This window comes from Bombus huntii, chromosome 1 (assembly GCF_024542735.1).
Source record: "Bombus huntii isolate Logan2020A chromosome 1, iyBomHunt1.1, whole genome shotgun sequence".
NCBI lineage: Eukaryota > Metazoa > Arthropoda > Insecta > Hymenoptera > Apidae > Bombus > Bombus huntii.
The window spans coordinates 21,992,479-22,007,092 of NC_066238.1; the positions used below are offsets into that span (position 1 = coordinate 21,992,479).

At 35.6% G+C, this 14,614-nt stretch overlaps 1 protein-coding gene and 1 long non-coding RNA gene across 3 annotated transcripts; one reads left to right on the forward strand and one right to left on the reverse strand.

The window, feature by feature from the left end:
* Positions 1–650: 650 nt before the first annotated feature.
* On the reverse strand, positions 651–2,166 carry LOC126865776 (uncharacterized). Its single transcript, XR_007689670.1, has 4 exons — positions 2,150–2,166; positions 1,924–2,078; positions 1,254–1,595; positions 651–843 (listed from the first exon to the last, which is right to left on the reverse strand). It is a non-coding gene; the product is annotated as an uncharacterized LOC126865776 (long non-coding RNA).
* A 3,193-nt stretch (positions 2,167–5,359) lies between these two features.
* Positions 5,360–8,389, forward strand: LOC126865687 (omega-amidase NIT2-A-like). Of its 2 annotated transcripts, XR_007689640.1 has the most exons (4): positions 5,390–5,691; positions 6,092–6,260; positions 6,535–6,768; positions 6,920–8,389. XR_007689640.1 is itself a non-coding variant. In XM_050618498.1 (3 exons), exons 1-3 carry the CDS (start codon positions 5,608–5,610, stop codon positions 6,666–6,668), a joined length of 387 nt encoding a protein of 128 aa, XP_050474455.1. In that variant the 5' UTR covers positions 5,360–5,607; the 3' UTR covers positions 6,669–8,389. The 2 variants fall into 2 exon arrangements, 1 of the variants encoding a protein (XP_050474455.1); XM_050618498.1 differs by having other exon boundaries at positions 5,360–5,691; positions 6,535–8,389.
* Positions 8,390–14,614: the final 6,225 nt, after the last annotated feature.

The following is a 14,614-nucleotide window of genomic DNA, read 5'->3' on the forward strand; positions in this document are numbered from 1 at the left end:
GTTTCACAGACTCTTTCTGGTATTCTGTTGAGCTATTGACATCAAACATTAAGTCTGTTTTAATGAAAATATAATCCTGTGAAGCGGTGTCAATTGATACTTTCTTTTCATAAGAATTTTCTACATTAGACTGCAATTCTTTTGAAAATTCTTTCAAAACCATTTCTTTCTCGATTTCTGTATACACTTTGTCCATTTGCCGAAGGACCTTTGTATTTTCTCATTAAAAAATGTTTTGGGCTGAGCTGCGAACCACGAATGCATCGTCGTCTTCACCTTTTCATCAGCTTTTTCGGCATCCATCTCGCACAAACTTTTTAAAATCCAAATCTGTCGTGCACTATTGCATAAGCAGAGCCGTGGCTGATTTGCAAATGATTTGCCACATTATCCAGTGTCACTCGTCTATTCCATAGAGCATAAGTTCATGAGCACGTTCAATGTTGTCATCGTGGATGTGGACGGGCGTCCAGCTGTTTTTTCATAACACTCGTGCGATCTTCTTTGAACTTTTGTGCCCATTCAAACACACTTCGTGACAAAACACTTTCTCCATAATGTGCATTAAATCTTTGATAAATATAGGCATCAAACATAACCTCCGACCACAAGAAACGAATCACAGCATCCTGCACTGTTTTCCTGCAAATCACCATTGCAAAGCGCCATTACTCGCGCAACGGTCACAAACGAATTGACGTAACACACAGAAACCTGCGCAGCAGCACTGAACAGATATTGACGTCATACGAAGAGTGCAGATGGATCAATACGGTCGACAGAAGTTTTAACTATCTGGAGTGCGGATAAATTTTTACTGAGAGTCGTATAGGAATCTATAATCTGTAAGTACACCTTTGGCTGAATGGAAATTTCTCTTACATATAGTCAAAAATGCTGAAACTGTGTATTGAATTGGAAAGTGATAAAAAATAAGTGAAGTTTCGAGGTTGCATGTGATTGCATGAGTACACAGGACGTTTTTAGCGAATAAAAAATAATTTTGAAAGACACGAGACTTATCTTGTATTTTATGCACTCTCTGTGTCCGAATTTCCAGAAGCTCTCTATCTTATGAAGTGTTTTAGATTAGCCGGAAAATTTTGTACGTACGTACAAGAAGTATACGATCTAAGTGGAATATTCCATTATTCTCTTGATACAACAGAAACGAAATTTACAGAACTTCTCAGAAAGTTGGTTTATTATTACCAAATTTATAGAATTAATATACGTTTATCATCTTTACATACCTAAGTCGTGGAGGTTTATCGTGCGTAAAAAATTAGTGTCGTTTCAAAGTTACATTTCGTACATTTTAAGCCTATAATTTGTAACGTACAAAACAATGTAAATTTGAGCTGTTTCTTATCTCCACAATAAGAAAATCCAACTTTACGTTTTTTACACAATGATATTTATGGAACAGTAATATCATATTATTGCATCGCTTGGAGAATGAAGTCAAGGTACGATGTGACCCTAGTGTAAACGCTGGGATACCCAGCTGTGCCGCACTTATAAGCATAAGACACAATACCTATTAAATACGAGGTTAATTCATGTTGTATCAGCAGTGGTCCGCCGCGGTCAGCCTGAAAGGATCGTTAAATTTTTAATCAAAGATACTGAAATATATCGATCGAATTGTATTGAAATTATACTTATATACAGTAATAATCTTCTATTGATTTGTGTATTGAAATACTCCAATTTATAACGTACATGTTATATGTATTTTGAGCAAAACTAAGATTAGAAGGAAATTAGATTAAATACCATAACGAGGTGTGAGAAGTGGGCAAAACTATTAAATTGTGTTTATCTATTATTTTTAATGTTTAAGACGTCGATTTGATGTTAATTCGAATCGACGTGTCTTCAGATACCGTATAGTTTGTAGTAACTCTGTAACTTAATTACCGTACAAGAATCCTCTCCACCCTGAGCATGTTCGGCGCATATTATACCATCAGTGATATCAGGTGCATTAGGAAATTTGGAATAAGCTATTTTGCATTCGGCGTTCTTAATCACTGGCATTTGTACTTCCATTAATGCATTACGTCGTGGTCGTCCTACGAAGAAAATAAGAAAGATATTTAAGACTGGAACTATTTAATTTTATTATAAAATTGATATCACTTACTATATCTTAATGCTCCCGATCCAGCAACAAGGGGGTTATAGCCGACGAAGTTGCTCTTTCGTAGGGGCTCTTTCGTACAAATGGGATATACGTACCCTGAAAAATAAAAAAATAAATGAAAATGCAGGAAACGAATGACCAAAAGTATGAGAAAGAATTATACACGCTTTATGACACAATATATGTGTACAGTAAGAAATTTCAGGATATGATACTTCAGTAATACTCAATAGCATATATATATATATATATTTGAGGACTTACTCGAAAATGGCACCTCCTCCACCAATCTAAGAATGACAATATTATGATTGTGTATGTTTTCTATTCCATCCATATGTGCACAATGTGCTGCGGTCAAAACATGCCTAGCCGATATCAGGGAACCTCCGCACTTCCATAGTGGTTTGTCTGGGTTTCGGGGATTACGAAAACCTAATGCAACGATCCATGGCCAAGCGCCTAAAATGCAATAGTCATAGTTGTGAATATACATAATTTTTTCTCACATAACGGGTAACAACGATTATTACCTATTCGATATTCGATCATACAGCAGACGATAAGTACATACGTACAAATACTCTGAAATAGAGATTTGATAAAGACAGAAATTAAATTTTTATTCCAGTGGAATACAAATTATTAAATAATTCTATATAATTTCTATTTGAACTATACTGAACTATAAAGTTCAAACGTGTAATTTCTGCCCTAACAGTTTTTGATCTCTATCCATATTATTACTCCTATATCAATTTTTTATTTCAAGCAAAAAGATACTCTTCCTAACATGAAGTAAAAGAAAGAAATAATTCAAGTTAATAAGTAAAGTTACTACCGATAAAATCATAGCATTATTATTTAGTCTAATTGAAATGTACATTGATGTGCTGTTTAATGCCTTTAAAGTTCATTCTTTGCAGTAAATGGCTTATTATTAATCGGAAAGAAAGACATAAAACGTACCAAGTTCAGCTGGTTTACCATCGACCACCCTGGTATGAGAGACGTTGCTAAAACCACAGTATGGTGGTCGCAAAGCCTTATACTTATACACAGTTTTTATTAAAATTTCTCTCTTCTCTTTGTTTGGATCGTTCGGACAGCAAACGATCGTAACATTGCCCTGGTATCTGCACACTGATCGTCTATAAAAATCGGTGGCTGTACGGTACTGTATCTGCCATATTTCTTGCAGAGGTTTACATTTTCTGTAGTCAAGGCACCTGCCTTCTTGATTGTCCGGTGTGGTACATTCTGGATCAAACAATTTTAAAACATTTATACAGTTCAAAGATGCGTAAGAAAGCGACACCGATTACTCAACTTTCGAAGTAAAAGGCCGATCAAGTCCACCGGATTGCCCTACAGACACGTATTAATCCGTAAGAGTTAGTCATCATGTTGATAATAATTATCTAAAGAAACTTTTCACGTGAAAATATAAAATTTTAATTGATTAGATATTGTGTTAGCCATACTTAAGAAAGAAAATGAAAATGAATGAAATGAAAGAAAAGGACTACCTTCAACCTCATGTTTTAAATAAACACTTTGTCAGTTTTGCGGTAAATAAATTCTTAGGAATTCAGGACAGTTTTTAGTGAATCATTTTGTTTCGACCGTTCGCGGAGAGACGCGATCGCGAGATAGCACGTCAACGAGAGTTGTAAGTTCCCGTTACGATTAAATAATCGACGCCACGAACTGATCGATCCCCTTATTTCGATTATGATAATAAGGGTAGTTCAACGAAATTCCACAGAATTAACACAAATAAATTAATGTTTATTTCAACAACTTATTAACTAGAAAGATATAAATGGAACAAAAAAAATGTAACTGCGTTTTGGTTGATAAGTAATGCGCGACATACCACATGTGTTGACGGTTCGACATCTCGAAAAGTTCTGAACGCCTTTCGATTTTTTTCGTTTTTTCTGGAAGGCGACCCCCACTACGTTCGGATCACGCCACATTCTTTTACGCGAGGTAAAATACGGGCCACGAGTCGACGTTTCTGGAAGTCGCCCTGCTTAATGAACCATGCGCTTGCCACTACAATGTTTGTTTGCCGGGCAGACACGACGATCCGTCTGCGACATTATAGTGCCGCGATCGATAGTTAAGAATATGACCTATGGTAAGCCGCATGGCGTAACATTCTCCCCCCGTTGAGAGGGTACCGATCAAACTAGGGAGGTGTGGTTGAAGTTCCCATCTTATTTCGTCTCGGTGGCTAGTTGTTCGGGTTTCTCGAGATCGGGTTGAATTGGCAGTGGGACAAGCCTTTTGACGCCCCGATCCAAAATGCTCTTTGCCGTCTGAACTGTAGCTGTCCGGATGACACCATCGGCGCCTGGATGAATCTTGATAACTCGGCCCAGAGGCCAATGCATGGAGGGAACGTTGTCCTCTCTGAGGATGACGATTGTGCCCTTTTGGATGCTGTGTCCACCCTTGCTCCATTTATTGCGGTTGGTTAGCTCGTTCAAATACTCCTTATGCCAGCGGTTCCAAAAATGTTGTTTAAGCTGTTGGATATGCTGCCATTTGGAGAGTCGGTTCGATGGAATGTCCTTGAAATCTCGATCACGTAAGCACATTAATGAATCGCCAATGAGGAAATGTCCGGGAGTGAGGGCTAGGAGATCATTTGGATCGGTGGAGATAGAAGTTAGAGGGCGGGAATTGAGGACTGCTTCTATTTCTATGATAAGAGTATTACGGTGTTAAGCTCATATGTTTCTGTTTCTCCACTCGCGCTGCGCCATAATATCCTTTGATATTTCCGATCCTCTGGTCGTACGAGGAATTGCCGATACAGGAATTTTCTCGATGTCGCCAGTGAGTACGTACTGATGAGCGCGGAATCTAATTAATATGCAAAATAAATTGTGAATTGATTCGAGAATATAAGATTTCCCCATTTTCATGATTATCGTGATTTTTGTATAAATATATTTTTTAAGATACTAATAATTAGGTACTTATAAATTAGTATTATCAATTATTTTGCATTTATAATTCCGCCTCTAGTATAAGTGTTAATTGAAAACTAACTTTATGTTTGAAAAAGTACTAGCAAAGTCGTTGAGTAACAAGCCACTGATGCTAACACAAATAGCATTGTCGTAATTAAATATTTCTAAATATTCATTTTTCATTTTGAACCTGTAGAAACAATTTATTATATATACTATTAGCTAAGTAATTGCATATTTAATTAAGTCGAAATATAAAACTTAGTTATTTTAATAATTTAAAAAATAAAAAACTGACAAACATTTCAATTTAATTTATGGTTGGAACAAAAGACAGTTATTTTTCATTAATTGAAATATTGCAATGCAGAGTACTTTCCAAAATACGCCGAGAGTATTCCTGATGGTGAAACGAGCGTTGCTTCATCGAACGCAGCTAAAGAAAACAACATCTATGTAGTTGGTGGTACGATGCCTGAAATAGAGGGCGCTAAATTGTACAATACCTGTACTATTTGGGGTCCCGATGGAACTTTGATAGCAAAACACCGAAAGGTAAGTAATATATTCCTTTATGGCTTTGAATTTGAAAATATTGGGGCGAAGAAAGTGACTCTATCTAGGAATAATTTAGGAATATACATATGTACATACGTATACTATAACCAATTCTATAATTTACGGTTTATAAAATACGTTATGATACGGGAAACGCCCATTTTTGTTGTAATGTGTTTGTGTTGTATAAATTTTTCACATACTTAAAATATTATTATACTTATTTTTTCTCCTTTTTAAACATTATTAAATGATAGGATTTTTTAATAAAAGAAAGTGATAAAAACGCTGTCAGTTATTAAATAAAAAATAATTAAAGTTTAGGAGTTGGTAACTTTGATATTAAATTACAAAAGTTGCAGCAATAGAATTAGCGACTACATTTTTATGTTATTAGGTACATCTATTCGACATCGACATTCCTAATAAGATTACTTTTCGAGAGAGTGATTCACTCAGTCCTGGTAACTCCCTAACGACGTTCGATGTGAAGGGCTGCAAAATAGGTATTGGCATTTGCTATGATATTAGATTCGAGGAAATGGCACGCATTTATCGGAACAAAGGTACAGTAACTTAATCGATCAATACTTAACTAGCAAAAAATTAAATATCTTTCTTAAATATATTCTATATAAAATTAATATAATCTGTAACTCTGTATAAAAAGAAGCTTAATTTAAAAAACCAGTATATTTGCTGAAAATGAAACAAATAAAAGAATTAAAAGCACAATAAGAGGACTGTCCTCGCATATTCAGAAATGATGGAATGTGAACCGTGCAACTACGAAGTTAATTGGTATTCGGTGGCTTCATATTTCCTGCTTCTCTGGGTTAGGTTGCCAAATGCTGATATATCCAGCGGCATTCAATATGACCACTGGACCACTGCACTGGTCATTACTTCAGCGTTTCAGAGCGAATGATAATCAATTATACGTTGCCTGCATATCACCGGCTCGTGTTCCTTAAGCAAGTTACGTCGCATGGGGACATACACAGTTGACCAATCCCTGGGGAAAGATTCTTTACGATTTGGAAACTCAAGAGAATATGGCAGTCACCGATATCGGTAATTTACAGCTTAAAATTAAAAGCGAGAGATCCATGATGTAATTAATTTTTAGTCTCGTTAATTTATCGATTTAGCCATCTTCCTCTGTATTTGTTGAATTTATTAGTAAGCATTACTTATTACTTCGTATGTTTCTTTTTTCTATCAGATCTAAAAGTTGTTGAGGAAGTAAGGGCTCAGATACCTACATTTTCTCAGAGACGTACAGATTTGTACGACACTGTCCGTAAGAAGGAGTAACTCTACACTAAAACAGAAAATGTTTTTTTATAATATTTCTACTACGATATCCTTTTTTTTGTGAATTATTACTAATTTCTTATCATTTGTACTAAATGAATGACTCAATTAAGAAAACCAAAACGTTATAAATAATAATCTGTATATCTTGTGTATCAACATGTAATTGGATATTATAATAATATAGGAATGCTATAATAATATAGGATAATAATATAGGAGAATAGTAATATAGAAAAAAACTACATGCTTTTAAACACCTTTAATATCGATCACATAAATTGTTATAATTCACAATGATTACGCATACATAAAAGACCCCTTGATAGTAAAATTTACGATCAAAAGGCAATTACGTATCGTTTAACAACATTTAATTTATAACACCTTTTAAACATTTAGACAGATTAACACATAACACTTCTTATATATAAACATCAATTCGAAGTTATCAGCTTGGAGAAATTGGTCGATTAATACCTGTAGATTGTCTGTCTCGATGAAAGACTTAAAGAGAGCAAAAACATGATAATGCCGCTAATATAATATTCCTTCTTTCTTGTATCTGTCTGCCTCTCAGGTCGTTTTACTAATTACAATAAGTAATTTCGCCTTCTTTGCGCTCTCTTTTAACGCATTCGAGACCGAAAGAAATTCATATCAGTCAGTAGGCAAGGGTATAGTATACATATTTTATATATAACTTATGTAGTAATGTATATATCATGTTAATTTCATATTTTTTTCAATATAGAATTATTATATATATATATATATATATATATATATATATATATATATGACTGTACATAATACATTATAGAATAACATAGTATATAATTTTATATTTTAAAAATATGAGGCATACTATTTAAGATTGTCATCGATTTAAAATCAAAGTATGAAAAGAATACCCTGGAGAGAGTAAAACACAGAATCATTCTAACTAAACATTCAGATCGTACCGACACCTAGGTATCGTCTTACAATTAAATCTCGGTCTCGAATGGATTAAAATGAAATACATACTTGCAGCTTCAACATCTTCAATATCGAGAAGATTCAAACTTTACAAATAAATGTAAATTGCGATGTAAAACAACGCGATGTAAAAAGGGAAAAAGGAGGAAAGAAGGAACAGGGAAGCAAAGAGAAGAAACGAATTTTTCATTTTCTCTTGCCAGGAATATAAGATGCCAAGTAATCTTCCTAAGTAATCTCCTCCAGCTTTTTCTAGTTTGATCAATAATTATTAGTACATGTTAGGAAAACAAATAGAATTTTTGTTCTCAAGCGAGGTATAATCTAAATTTTGTATGTACACAAAAATGTTAAATATCTGTAATAAACATGGTATAATCAATTTTTTTACATAAAATTATATTGTATAGGCTATTGTTATTTAAACATTTTAAATTGGATGAAGAAAAAAAATGACGCAAATAAAACGTAGGACATTTTAATTAAAGAGACTAATATAGAGATTTATCTACTTAACTGTGATTAAATCATCTCCACTTAACGCTCTACCTCTTCTATTAATTATGCTTCGTTAAACTATGATTACAGAGGATGGGTTTTTTGATAAAATGACATTCTGACAAATATATATAGATCGATATATATAGATATAGATAGACAAATATATAGATTCTTACAACAGTAGTTATGAATGAACAGTAGTTATTGTATCAATTCCGTTCTTCAGAAGCTTCATTTGTGAAAAGACAATTCGCCAGAATATGGATTCACTGTAGTTATAGCTATAGGATTTCAATCTAGTTGACAGACTTGCTTTACGTAGAGAATATCTGTCTCTTGTTCTACCTTATCGCGATTCTCTCCTCATCTTATACGCTTTGTCGAGCAAAGTAATATTGGCATATATCTCGGCTCTGGTTACAATCATTAGTTTCCGCCTAAACGGTTAGAATCACATAGCTCGCGCTCTACTCTCGTTTATTCAACATTCAGGCCATATGGTCGCATGCGACGAGTTTTATGTTAATTCCGACCGATTACAATACCTTTCTTTCGTTTACAAGGAACGACGAGACTGGCAGTTGCGTGATTTCCAATGCAAAAGCCGCGATATCTGCACGATAACCTAACCTCAACCGATTTTGTTGTACTATTCTTACGTGGACTTCGTTTGTACCACTTTCGTAACAAAAATAGAATACGTAGAACACAGCATTCCGTTATGCGATATTGTCGATTCCTAACATCCGAAAAATCAGAGATAATTATTTCCCTACAGTTGTACATTTGTGTGAAAAATTACGAACGTAAAGTTGTTTGGTGCATGCACAGTCCTCCCCTCCGCTGCATTTGCGTGGACATGCTAGAAAGATTCACTTTTCCACGGTGAAACTGTATGTATTATAATTTCATTTTTACAAAGGTCGAACATCCTACTATGCATAAATTTAATATTAATATAAGCAGGTTTCGTGTTAAGTATTACATCTGACGTATAAGCACACGTGTGTACGAGCCTTGGTTTTAAATGTCTTATAGTAGACACCGAAAAGATTATTCAGTTGGATATCTGACTCAATATCAATATTTTACTAGGAGATAACATGTTAAGAACACGTTGGTGGATGGCATGGGAGATGATGAATGAAGACATACTTCTGTGAGATACATAAAATAGTAGTCAGAACGTATTTTGGCGCTTGGGGACAGCAACAGCTTTTTTTTTTTTTTTATTTATTTGTTGGAATTACAATCAATTCTCGCGTTGAGAATTTTCAGTAATTTTTCTGGCGTGGCGCAGTGACATGGCTGTTTATTTACAATAAGTTAATACTTATTATAGATAGGTATAATTTATAAGTATTATAAGTAAGTGCATTAGCTTAATTTGGATAATTAAATGAATCTAACGTTTAGGTCTAGCGGGTAGTGCCTCTTCAGCCTGCGAATCTGGTCCGTCGTATCGAGTAGTCCAGTGATTAGGGGGTTTCGGTGTTTCTTGACTCTTTTGCTATATCTGTCGCTATATTTTGCTATTTCCTCTTTGACTGTAGGTATCTTGAGGTCGCGATGGATGGTTTCGTTGGTAACATACCAAGGTGCGTCTATTAAGGCTCTTAGCGTTTTCGATTGGAATCGTTGTAGTATTTCGATGTTGGAGTTACTTGCTGTTCCCCATCGCTTCCTATATCCCTATATTCCGTACTTGCTTCGCTTGGTACTTTTATAATTTTCGCAGTTACAATAAAAAATTTAATTCTTAACAGATTAAAGATTTAACCTCTTGCTTTATAGTGTACAATAATTTTTTTTTTTTTTTTTTTTTTTTTTTTTTTTTTTTTTTTTTTTTTTTTTTTTTTTTTTTTTTTTTTTTTTTTTTTTTTTTGTATAGGTTATGTGATCCATAGTTTGAGTAAGCAGTACACACACACACACACACACACACACACACACACACACACACACACACACACACACACACACACACACACACACACACACACACACACACACACACACACACACACACACACACACACACACACACATTTACGTGACAAGCTTTCATTTCAATCTATATTTAAGATTAATATTTTATCAGTTTCTGTTCGTAACAACATCGAAGTAGTCAATAAGTTTGAGGAGTATAATTAAGGAAGCTATGAAGCAAGAGGTTAAGAACAAATTCTGAAAGAGTTTATGTACAACTCAGTAGTACTGCTTTACATTACTTTGCGAATTACTTTTCAAGCATAAAAATAGTTTAACAGCCACTTATAGTTACTTCCTTACCATTACATTCATTAAATTCGTTTGATTTTGTAAACTAAATAACCACGCTGACCAGTCTCTTATTTAAAATAGAATTATTTTGTCATATATCCAACAGTTTACTTTCTCTTCGTAAATATTATTAATAATTTTATCAATTTCGTATACTTCCATCCTTCGTATAAGTGACAATAAATCAGAAGAGCTTCATAGCAATATTGAACAACATACAGTCAACTACAGCACCATTAGATACATCCACCATACAGTCAACTACAACACCATTAGATAACAGCAATACAATAGATTATTATTTTCTACGTGTCATTGATTCATCATCATCATTTTCCATTTTTTTAGCATATGTAAAAACGTATCTGACGTAATCTTACCTCGCTCTTTGAGTACAAAAATCCATTCAAATGAAACAAAGGGAAAAGAAATAAGAAAACAAACACTCACATACGAATCTTCATTACATAACTGTATGTACTCCTCGAGGTATAATTACTCAGACACGTTACAGCGTACCTTCTTCGTTCCCTGATGGCTGATGTTGATCGTTGACGTTTATAGTGAAAGAATTTCGTCAACGGCGCCATCTGGATCCCTGTTGAAAAATTAAACTAGCCGCAACAGCACCATTAAGCTCATCACCCAGAGTAGCTTTTGTTGCTGAGTCGTGGAGGAATTATTATCATCAACGACATAAACTTTACCAGTTCCGGTAATGTTCTTCATGTGATCCAGGCATTCGAACTCGCAACATCGCTTTCCAAGACGAAATTTTTTGCATGTCTGTAGTAAAAAGAAATCGAATCTGGTCCGTCGTATCGAGTAGTCCAGTGATTAGGGGGTTTCGGTGTTTGTTGACTCTTTTGCTATATCTGTCGCTATATTTTGCTATTTCCTCTTTGACTGTAGGTATCTTGAGGTCGCGATGGATGGTTTCGTTGGTAACATACCAAGGTGCGTCTATTAAGGCTCTTAGCGTTTTCGATTGGAATCGTTGTAGTATTTCGATGTTGGAGTTACTTGGACAGCAACAGCTGGTGATACTGTCATACACCTCCATTTATAAACTTTCGAAAATCGATGTGACCTTCAAACTTTAGTGTATTCTGTTTCACAGCACAAAATGTTTCCGAAACGTACGTTTATTGTTACAATAAACTTGACTAGTGGCTCTGAAATACTATCCTTGAAAAAACAATGGGGAAATTGGAGCAAAAGCAGAAGGAAATAAACAAAGACCTTGTTGGTTCGTAAAAATAAAATATGCTACAGGAAAAACTTTTTCCAACGGATTGAGATGCGACAAGCTTTAAAAGCTATGACGCGAATCGAGCGTTTGTCTACAAGAGCGCATTTTCGGTGGATATATATGTCGGAATGACATTGGGGATAGGGTTGTCGGTGTTTGAGGAGTCTTCATTGAAGGTAGCCATCGTTGCGGTGTAACGAAGATACGATTTATTGACACAGGTATGAATAACACAGGTTTGACAATCTACCACGGCGGTGAGACGTCCGCGACACTAGTGACAATGGTCTCCGGTTCGATAACGAATCCGCGGCCAACGGGATGACAGATGGGCGTTCTCGCTGAATCTAAGTCTGATTCGTAAAAATAATTGCTGAGCGTAAAGACGTTACTCTTTGGTCGACGGGAGCGCGTAAAAGAATGCCCGTCCCGTCCCGATGATGCCACAGAGGAAAACTATAATGGGGTGTGTCTAAGGACACGAGATCATCGGATTCGTCGAGGAAAGCCTTCGTTTAGGAAGTAAGGGAAATTGACGTTGCTGCTAATTGGTCAATCTCCATATCGGTGGTTAGAAAAAGATGGTAGCCGCCCTCGAGGGAAAGTTGCTAGTGGGAGACGCCGCTCGTTGAAAAATATGTCTCCCCTATCTTCCCGTAGTTGGGACAAAGACTGTTTGTCTGTTTGAAGGACTTTAGTTAACTAAACCTTAAGATTTATAACGGGCCCTCGGGCTAGCCGAACATGTACTGCGGAGACGCATCGACATCTGGCAATCATCTTACTCGAAGAATAGGGTCTGCGTGTGGCGAGCCACGGGACAGAAACCGTGGGAATGTTTACTGTCGCGTGTCGCCACGAATATTTCTTTTAAGGAGAGCTATAGAATTACTCCATACCTTTGTTAGGCAAAGCGTTCATCCCTTGACCGCGGCTACGTTGGGCGACAGACTGTCACCTCGAGCCAAAGCTCACCGTCACTAATCTCGAACAATTACAATCGGATTGAATAACTACAATAGTTTAGTTACAGTTATAGTAGACTTTAGATTGCAATGTTGCGGGGCTATCCAAAGGTTCCGGTGTCCTTTCATCTCCGACATATAGATATACATGTATATGTGACGAAATATACTAAAGCAATATTGACCCTTTGTCGCTGAAAGTATCAAACTACAAAACTTCCTTTCAAATTTTCAGAATAAGGAAATCAGGATCATGATAAATAATTGGAACATAATTAAAAATAATATATCTTCTCTATAAGATAATGAATACATTGGTTCATTTAATTTTTATGGATATTCAAACGCTTCTGTGAAATAAAACGTCAAGATTATAGAGTATAAAATTCATAGCTATGAAATAACTAAAACTCTGATGTATTATTAAAAATATACGTTAGGTTGTATGTAGTGATACATACAAAGATTACATGTACAAACCCATAATTAACACAATGCTACCGCAACCATTCTGCAATCTACCTTGCCCAAAACACTCTTCCAGTCACCTCCAAACTCTTCAATTCTCTCCACCTAACCACCCACAAACCATTCACAAACATGCAATTCCCGACAAAAGAAGAACTTATCGTCAGTTGTCCTTAACATCTCGTTCATTCATTTGGTCCCTATCCCCCTATTTCCTCCCACTGCGATGATCGCACTACATTTTTCCACGTCTCTATTCTATTCTTTGGATGATCTGAATTCTCGAGCAGTCGAGTGACGATTGATCTGTACAATTGATCGATTTCTTTTTACTACAGACATGCAAGAAATTCCGTGTTGGAGAGCGATATTGCGAGTTCGAGTGCCTGGACCATCTGAAGAACGTTACCAGAACTGGTATAGTTTATGTCGTTGATGATAAGAATTCCTCCACGACTCAGCAACAAGAGCTACTCTGGGTAATGAGCTTAATGGTGCTGTTGCGGCTATTTTAATTTTTCAACAAGGATCCAGATGGCGCCGTTGACGAAATTCTTTCATTATAAACGTCAACGATCAACATCAGCCATCAGGGAACGAAGAAGGTACGCTGTAACGTGTCTGAGTAATTATACCTCGAGGAGTACATACAGTTATGTAATGAAGATTCATATGTGAGTGTTTGTTTTCTTATTTCTTTTCCCTTTGTTTCATTTGAATGGATTTTTGTACTCAAAGAGCGAGGTAAGATTACGTCAGATACGTTTTTACATATGCTAAAAAAATGGAAAATGATGATGATGAATCAATGACACGTAGAAAATTATAATCTATTGTATTGCTGTTATCTAATGGTGTTGTAGTTGACTGTATGGTGGATGTATCTAATGGTGTTGTAGTTGACTGTATGTTGTTCAATATTGCTATGAAACTCTTCTGATTCATTGTCACTTATACGAAGGATGGAAGTATGCGAATTGGGAGAAGTCAGGTTGAGAGATGCAAGATTTATACGCTCGTTCTGTCAGTTATCCCAGTGTCTGTTACGCGATAGAAAATGAACGAACTGAATAATAAATGCATTATCGGCATGAAGATTGCTTGATGTAGGCCACCGCTTTTTTTCTATCCTTCCGATACCATTTTTCTTTTT

Bases quoted from the DNA above. Each gene is read 5' to 3' on its own strand.
- LOC126865687 (XM_050618498.1), top strand. From the start codon at position 5,608: ATGCCTGAAATAGAGGGCGCTAAATTGTACAATACCTGTACTATTTGG. The intron at 5,692-6,091 runs GTAAGTAATATA...TTATGTTATTAG, and splicing joins TGATAGCAAAACACCGAAAG to GTACATCTATTCGACATCGA. The intron at 6,261-6,534 runs GTACAGTAACTT...TCTCTGGGTTAG, and splicing joins ACGCATTTATCGGAACAAAG to GTTGCCAAATGCTGATATAT.